This window comes from Bison bison, unplaced genomic scaffold (assembly GCF_000754665.1).
Source record: "Bison bison bison isolate TAMUID 2011002044 unplaced genomic scaffold, Bison_UMD1.0 scf7180017864212, whole genome shotgun sequence".
NCBI classification, from domain to species: Eukaryota; Metazoa; Chordata; class Mammalia; order Artiodactyla; family Bovidae; genus Bison; species Bison bison.
This window is the reverse complement of record NW_011494784.1, coordinates 3,627,036-3,636,369: the sequence shown is the minus strand read 5'-3', so window position 1 is coordinate 3,636,369 and position 9,334 is coordinate 3,627,036. Positions and strand designations below refer to the sequence as shown.

Sequence of the window (9,334 nt, the reverse complement as noted above, 5' to 3'; positions counted from 1 at the left end):
ACTCTCCTCTTTCACTTTCATCAAGAGGCTCTTTAGTTCTTCTTCACTTTCTGCCATTAGGGTGGTGTCATCTGCATATCTGAGGTTATTGATATTTCTCCTGGCAATCTTGATTCCAGCTTGTGCTTCTTCCAGCCCAGCGTTTCTCATGATGTACTCTGCATATAAATTAAATAAGCAGGGTGACAATATACAGCCTTGATGTACTCCTTTTCTTATTTGGAACCACTCTGTTGTTCCATGTCCAGTTCTAACTGTTGCTTCCTGACCTGCATATAGGTTTCTCAAGAGGCAGATCAGATGGTCTGGTATTGCCATCTCTTTCAGAATTTTCCACAGTTTATTGTGATTCAGACAGTCAAAGGCTTTGGCATAGTCAATAAAGCAGAAATAGATGTTTTTCTGGAACTCTCTTGCTTTTTCGATGATCCAGTGGATGTTGGCAATTTGATCTCTGGTTCCTCTGACTTTTCTAAAACCAGCTTGAACATCTGGAAGTTCATGGTTCATGTATTGCTGAAGCCTGGCTTGGAGAATTTTAAGCATTACTTAGCTAGTGTGTGAGATGAGTGCAATTGTGCAGTAGTTTGAGCATTCTTTGGCATTGCCTTTCTTTGGGATTGGAATGAAAACTGACCTTTTCCAGTCCTGTGGCCACTGCTGAGTTTTCCAAATTTGCTGGCATATTGAGTGCAGCACTTTCACAGCATCATCTTTTAGGATTTGAAATAGCTCAACTGGAATTCCATCACCTCCGCTAGCTTTGTTTGTAGTGATGTTTCCTAAGGCCCACTTGATTTCACACTTCAGGATGTCAGGCTCTAGGTGAGTGATCACACCATCGTGATTATCTGGGTCATGAAGATCTTTTTTGTACAGTTCTTCTCTGTATTCTTGCCACCTCTTCTTAATATCTTCTGCTTCTGTTAGGTCCCTACCATTTCTGTCCTTTATTGAGCCCATCTTTGCATAAAATGTTCCCTTGGTATCTCTAATTTTCTTGAAGAGATCCCTAGTCTTTCCCATTCTATTGTTTTCTTTGCATTGATTGCTGAGGAAGGCTTATCTCTCCTTGCTATTCTTTGAAACTCTGCATTCAAATGGGTATATCTTCCCTTTTTTTTCACAGCCTCTACCCTAGGATAATATAAATTGTGACTGTTTAGCTAACACAGTGAAATATCAGTGGAAAGATTCTTGAGAGATTAGATAAAGTGATTTCCCTCCCAATAGGCTGCTTCGTTTCACTGGTGCTGAAAATGTGGACGAGGGAACATAACTTCTTATTTCACTTCTGCACTTTGGAATGCAGAAAAAGAAGGAATGGAAATTGCCACTGTTTGGCAAGTTCCAGGTGTTGATAAGATGCTTTCTCAGCTGAGATTTCATCAAATCCTGGATTAGGAGTCAGAACCCCTGGGTTTAATCCCAACTTTGTTTTTTACTAGTTGTATAATCTTTATCAGTGTACTGTATTTAACCTCTGAGATTCTCAGTTTCTCCCAAGTGTACTCAGGGCTCTTATCCGAATTTAAAGAGAGTGGCATATGTGAATATGCTGGGTCATGTGAGTTTTACCATTTACTTAATTTCTAAAGTTTGGAAACACAATCATGAAGTTAGTGAACTCAGGTATACCTATGGCTGATTCATGTTGAGGTTGACAGAAGACAGCAAAATTCTGTAAAGCAATTATTCTTCAGTAAAAAAAAAAAAAAAAAGCCTCGGAATCCATGGTTCCTAGGCTAGCAAGTGAAACATCTCTGTCTCGATAGTCTGTGAAGGGAGGAGGTGAAGGACCAACATGGATTGTGTAGTTCTAACATTCTTCAGATGTTTCAGGTTAGTCAGCAGAGGGGGAAAAGAGAAGACAATTCTTATTTCTGGCATAATATTCCTGTGTAGACCTGAAACTTCTAGGGTTGTGAGCAGTATATTGTTGTCCTCATTAAATAACTTCCCATTATTTCTCTCAGGTCTTTTCAGCTCCTTTGATTGGAATTAAGGCTACAGATGGGTAGTACCATTATTCCACAATGCAATGGTAGAAGATTTACAAATATTAAACCTGAGCTATAGTGTGTGTAGCAATTTTATGATTTGTTTGGACTTTGCCCAAAATGACAAGCAGAAACTAGCTCACGTCCCTCTGCAGCAACGGTTGAAGGCACACCACACCCAGCTCTGTACCTCTCCCACTCTGTACTCCCCCACAAGACAGTCCGAGGTACAGAGTCCTCCCGCCAGGTGGTAACTCCACACACAGGATAAGCAGTTCAATGCTCCTTTTCCTGAAAAAAAAAAAAGATTCCAAGTTATGAGACTGACCTTAGATTTTACCCTCTGTCTTGGATCTGAAACAGGAGCAAGGAACATGTCAAATAACTTGAAGTAGAAAGGTGAATTGATTGAGGATATGGAAAAACAAATTCTATGAGATATCAAGTAAAGACCTAAAAATTATCCAGTTAGTCTAATCAACATAAACTCTCAGTTTGGAAAATTATGGGTTAGGAGATGACAGATATTTTATTACAGCAAAAGGAAAGATTTTCAGAGAATGACAAATCATGTAGAAAGTTTGTAATAATTTTTTATCATTCTGCTTATTGTTTAACTAGTAGAGAGGATGAGAATGATTTGGAGGGCTCCAAAACTTTATGAGTAAATCACGAATGGGCAGTTCCTAATTAACATACAACACCAGACTTGCAATTTAAAATGCTAGGGCTAAAAGAATGTAGCAGATCATTTTGTCCAGTAGTTCTTAATTTTGAACATTGTCATGATAGGTTCCTTTGAAATTCTCTAGAAAGCAGTCAACTCTCTTCTCATAAATTTGACATCCTATTGATTTAATTTTTAAATAAATGTAAACTAATGCCCAGACACGTGAATTCATCACTCAAGGTTACATGGAGAATGGTTGAGCCAAGAGTTAGACCAGGTTTGTTGACGGACAGTGCAGTGCTCTTTGATCATACTACTTGCCTTCACACGTGAACCAAGTAGAGGAAGTCTGCTGCCTGTGGAGGTAATACACTTCTCTCCTAATTCAGAGACCGAAAGAATGACTAACCCAAGCATTTCTTTCTATGTAATTAGCAAGGGATAACTTCTGGAGAGAGTTTGGGAACAGGAGAGCTGAGCTTTAGTTCACTGTGTTAGAAAGAGAAGCAGGAGCAGGGAGATAGATGAGGCATGGAATGTGCCTGATACCATGAGCTGGAACGTGATCTATAGATCTTTCCATTAGAAAAATATTGTAAAGGGTGGTTAGTTGAACTTAAAGTAGAACCTTGAGTCCTCATCTTAAATTCACTATGGATTTCAATCTACTTTTCATATCTGATCTATGAACTATCTATGAACTATCATATATAATATTTCTATGAAAAAATGAATTCTGACTTCTGAACAACAGCTCAGATAATAAATCTTTATTACCAAACTTCTTAGATTGGGGGCTGCCTATAATGATATAAATTCAAAGCCATTCTATTTCTATATTCCCTCCAGCTTCACACAGAATTTTCCTACATATTCCGAACACAACTGTGGTCTCTAATGAAAGAATCAATCTTCTCCTACCTCCTTCCTTCCCCCTCGCCAGTTTTCTAAAATACATCTTCAGTGTTTTACTCCAATTTTAAAATACAAAACTGTGGGGTTTTTTCCTTTATGAAGAGAAATTAAAGGTAGGAGAAATGAACAGAGGGGGGAAAAGGGTGTAAAAGGTTAGATTACACAATTTGGGTTGTAAGTTTGCTTACATTTACCCAGGAGGCCAGGAGAAATTTGGTTTGGATTCTGGGAAATTCCCAAAGGTACTACCTGTCACTTCTGGGTGACAAGCCAGGACTCCATTTACATCGCCTACACTGATTTGTTACAAAATCTGCATACTTAGGGTACTCTGTGTCTTTTGCAAAAGGTAGTTTGTTAATTTCCAGAATGTTTTCTATTTTTTTTTTCAAGTTTAACACCTTTCATTTATCATTGCTTTGGAGGATCTGTAGGAAACTTGGGACCTATAAAGACAGCTTTGGTATTTCCCTAAAATTCAGAACAGCTCACCATCTGCTCTCCCTTGGACTGACCCCCATGGGATGAATTCAATAATGCAGAGCCACCCCAGGGTCTGTCTGTGGTGTCATTCCACACTGGAAGAGAAAGGCAGCTTGAGAGAGTTAGGAAGCTTTGGTTAACCAGCCTGGATTTTTATTTAAAACAATTTTGTGTGGAGGATAAATACAAAGTGAAATGCATGAAGGCAAGGAAAGAGCTAATTATAAAGAAACCTGGTGCATAAAAGATACATACTGGTCCTTAGTAGGTTGTCCTTCCCCAACGCCTTTAGTTCTTTTAAGTATTTTGTAACAGCCTAATATTATTGGGCAGTCAAATGTGAATGAAACACAATTTACTTGGTAAGTTACTTATTTAGGGTGGGAAATTTTCCCTGGACCCTTTATGCACCCTCATTTCTTATATGACAGCTAATACTTTAAGAAGGAAAGAATTCATCCTTTGTTTTTTTCACCCAGTTTACAACCCAGGAGAAAACTTGTCCCCAAATTTTGTAATCTCTATATTGCAAAATCAGAAGGCAGCACAAAGATTCATTAACCAGCAAAGGATGTGTGTGGTAGGTGAAGAAAGGATGGCAGAAGAAATGAACATCGAAGATAGAAGGCATTGACCAGGAATACTCGGGGTTCATGTCAAATACAGGAGGGGAGGCACAAACACTCAGGGTGGCTTTACGATTCACCCAGCTATGCCCTGTCATCCCTGGAATACAATCTTAGGGAGGTTGTGTTGATGAACTTTATCTTTAAGACTTTACTATTATTATTCATTTAGAGCAGTTTTAGGTTTACAACAAAATCTTTGACAGAGAGGTACAAGGATTTCCTGTATACCTCCTGCCTTCACACATGCATAGCCTTCCCCATTAACATAACTCACCAGAATTGAATTTTTTTTTTAAACAAAGATAAACCTTCTTTGACATATTATAATCACCCTAAGTCTGTAGTTTATGTTGGGGTTCCCTCTTTGTGTTGAATATTCTATGGGTTTGAACAAGGGTATAATTACATGTATCCATCATTTTAGTATCATACAGAATATTTTCACTACCCTAAAAATCCTCTCAAGGAGATCCAACCAGTCCATTCTAAAGGAGATCAGCCCTGGGTGTTCTTTGGAAGGAATGATGCTAAAGCTGAAACTCCAGTACTGTGGCCACCTCATGCAAAGAGTTGACTCATTGGAAAAGACTCTGATGCTGGGAGGGATTGGGGGCAGGAGGAGAAGGGGACGACAGAGGATGAGATGGCTGGATGGCATCACCGACTCGATGGACGTGAGTCTCAGTGAACTCCGGGAGTTGGTGATGGACAGGGAGGCCTGGCGTGTTGCGATTCATGGGGTCGCCAAGAGTCGGACATGGCTGAGCTTTGACTAAACTGAACTGAACTGAACTGAAAAATCCTCTGTGCTCTGCCTATTCATCTCTCCCTATCCCACACCCCCTGCCCCCTCCACCCCCTCGAAACCACACCATTTCCACAATGTCACATAGTTGAAGTCATACAGTAGGAAGCTTTTTCAGAGCTGCCTCTTTCACTAATAGGTATTTAAGTTTCCTCTGTATCTTTTTATGGCTTGATAGCTCCTCTCTCTTTAATACTGGCTAGTATTCCATTATCTGAAGGTATTGGTGAATTTTTGAGCCAGGGAATGCTCCCAACCATCATCATTAATTCACTCAGGAAATCCCAAATCCAGGTTAAAAAATTTATAGTTTTTTCAAACTGTGCTGACATCACTAAAAATTTTTCCAATCCCTACAAAATTCTTAAAAAGCTGGTGCTGCCCTGTTTTGATTGACTGATGTTAAGAGACATTAACTTACCTAATGATGGTTGCCTGATCCTGATTAGAAACTATTAACAAATGTTTCTCCTCCCCCAAGTAGCACTGCACTGAACTAGGGAGTTGGGACTTGTTTTTATATGTAGGAAATTAAAATACAGTATTTTATCTGGCAATCCTAGATGGAATGAAAGCCCCTCGTATCTAGTAACAGTGGCATCAGAGGTACTACCTTCAACTTTCCAAAAAACCTCATAGAAGGTCAATATTTACTATCATAGGGCCAATGACAATGCAAAGTTCCCACTACTCTCCCACTTCACCCCTAATTCACTGTAATCTCTTGTTTGTTATCTGATCCTGATTAAAAGTTCTGAGCAAACCAATTTTAAACGCCTCTTCTCAGTAAACCGGCTACAATTTACACTAACAATTTGAACAGTATTACAGAGATCAGAAGGAGTTAAAAGAAAAGATGAAATTGGTACAAGACTCAGAAGAGAAGAAAAGTTGATACTACATGGAGTTGAACTGTAATTGCTTAAAATTCCATTGAAATTATGCATTGAGTATTAATAATTAGTAAAAAGTTATTCCCTATTAAAAAAAAAAAAAAAAAGGCGTTTAAAATTGGTTCGCCTCAGGATGCCGCGTGGGTAACTGTCCAGGCGGAGCGCCCCTGCTGCAGGGCGGGCCTCTCTACCGCCCCCTGGCGACCGTGACGCGCTGGCAGTGCGCCCGTCTGTGTCTGCGGCGTTGTCCGCGTTGTGCTGAGTGGAATGGGTGTCAGGCTACCACCATTCATACAAATTTTTAAAGAGAAACTTTTATCAAGGGAGCATCTTTGGACTCCCTGTTTTTAAAACCTTCGGAACCGTGACTTGGAGTGGGCAGAGTCGGCTGTGGCTGTGGACCTCAGCACAACCATCAACACTGCTGTTCAAGGATTCAGAATTCACGTCCATTCCAGGTTGTAAATGCTAGTCTTTTTTTTTTTTTTTCCCAATAAAAAGACCATTAACTTTAAAAAAAAAAAAAGTTCTGAGCAGCAATTATACATGCCTCTGAAATGGAAAAAAAAAGAATGCAAATTAATGATTAGTTAAATACAGTTTGTTTGGAAGGTAATTCTTTGAAAGATTAAAATCAATTGTAGATGAGTGAATGGATACCACTGTATGCTATGGATTTATGGAGCTACCTCAAGAACTGCCTGGAAGTGCTTGGGAGGGGACAAATGGGGCATCAGATGGGGCTCTGATATCCTGTTCTGCTTCAATCTGAGCAGCAGCAGCAGCCCTGATTATTTACATAATAGGATTCAGCCAAAGGTTTCATCTGAAGAAGATGGCCTACTGCTAAAATACAATCTGCAACCGCTGTTCTAAATTAGAAATGAGCTGTCCAATAGGGTAACTCCTAGCCATACAGTTGGAGAAGGAAATGGCAACCCACTCCAGTATTCTTGCCTGGAGATTCCCAGGGACAGAGGAGCCTGGTAGGCTGCCGTCCATGGGGTCTCACAGAGTCGGACACAAGTGAAGTGACTTAGCAGCAGCAGCAGTTATACAGTGACTACTGAACACTTGTAATGTAGCTACTCCAATTTGAGTTGTGCATAAATGTAAAATAAACATCAGATTTTGGGACTCAGTACAAAAAAAAGAAAGTATAATCTAAATAATTTTCATATTGACAATATGTTAAATATTTTTATATGTTGGTTAATATATTATTATTTTTATTTGTTCATTTTTAAGAATGTGACTATGAAAAAAACTAAGATATATCTGCCTTAGATTATCTTTCTATTGATCAGAGGTGACACACCATGCTGTGAGATACATAAAAGAAATTCTAGGACTACTATGAAAAGCACATGACCACTCCTAGGATAGTTGAGGTTGTCCACTAGCCTATAAGCACTTTCTAGCTATGAATAACAGAGAAGGTGATGGCACCCCACTCCAGTACTCTTGCCTGGAAAATCCCATGGATGGAGGAGCCTGGTAGGCTGCAGTCCATGGGGTCGCTAAGAGTCGGACACGACTGAGTGACTTCCCTTTCACTTTTCACTTTCACGCACTGGAGAAGGAAATGGCAACCCACTCCAGTGTTCTTGCCTGGAGAATCCTAGGGACAGGGGAGGCTGGTGGGCTTCCGTCTGTGGGGTCGCACAGAGTCGGACATGACTGAAGCAACTTAGCAGCAGCAGCTATGAGTAATGTAATGTTTATGTTACTTAGAGTTACTTTAAAACAATACAAAAACTGTATTGAGCCCTCTCACCAAGTTTTCCCCCACTTCGTGTTAAGACAATTGAGGGGTGGGGGGTGGGTTGTTACGTTGGCAACCAGCGAAGGAGGAGGGAGGTCGTGGCTGGGAGTTTCAAAAAAACCCCACAGGTTACATCTTAGCTGGAAGAGGCGGTCCCACGCTGGAGATGGAGATCGTGGGCGCCACGCGGGGCAGTACCTTGGCCTGGCTCAGCCGCCCCGCAATTAGCATTATGGGCTGCAGATTCCTCCTGACCTGCTGTGGTTTCCTTTCTCTGTGTGTGTTTTTTTGTTTTTTCCTCGCAGCATTTTGCTCCTTTACTTGCAGCTTCTAGAAAGATTCTGATGGAATTCCCAGCCCTTCTACTTTAGTTCCCTCATGTGGAAGCTTCTCTGCTTTCTCTCCAATTCCTCTAGTTCTCTAGTTTTTCCTGTTTTCCTTTGCTCTGCTCCTCCTGTGTCTCTGCCTCTCTGGTGCTCTTCTGCTGTCTGCTGTTTCAGCTGCAGAAACTTCTGCCGCTTGAGGAACCAGTTCTTAATTGAGGCATCACTCAGGTGTTTGGTCTAATCAAAAGAAACCTGGAGGCCGCAAACCATGGCTTTGTAAGCCTCGCCTATGTACGTGAGCGTCACCCCGCGCAAGGCGCCGGCGGCTTGGAAGAAGATCCGTCGTGCTGGACCTCAAAGGTCCAGTGTCCCCCAAATTGAATGTGCGGAAGTTCGGGTCGGTCATCTCCTCCTAGCCTGGGTCACCTGTCGTGTTTCCTCAGACTTAGACTCCTCGAGCAGAACCTCCTCGCCCAGCTTCTCCGAGCCGTACTCCTTCAGGAGGAGCCGTTTTCTGGGCTGCCCTCGCTGCCACGTGAATCGTGTTCAGCCTCTCGCGGCAGCGTTTCCTTCACTCCTTCCATCACAGGTGAAGGAGACCCAGTCGTGGCGGGTGGTGAAATCCATTTTGAACTCAGCAGTGCTCACCTTAAGGACGTCGGCGAAGCTGCTGAGCTGTAACGGTCTTGCCCTGGAGGCAGGTGAGGAAAGAACTGACTATTCTTGTCTCCACCTCACCCTTGAAGTGGAGGAGGCACATGGTGCTCTTGGAAAGCCGGTGCGTGTGCCATGCCCTCTAGCTTTTCCATCACTTCCCGGTTGGAGATGGACTTCTTGCCTGCCTTAGC

General features: G+C 41.5%; 1 protein-coding gene across 1 annotated transcript in view; it reads right to left on the bottom strand.

The window, feature by feature from the left end:
- PCSK5 (proprotein convertase subtilisin/kexin type 5) overlaps positions 1-9,334 on the bottom strand; it is a 610,290-nt gene that overhangs the window by 9,942 nt on the left and 591,014 nt on the right. The window contains exon 40 of the mRNA XM_010844912.1: positions 2,191-2,291. Coding sequence (XP_010843214.1) covers positions 2,191-2,291 — 101 coding nt within the window. The remainder of the gene's footprint in view (positions 1-2,190; positions 2,292-9,334) is intronic.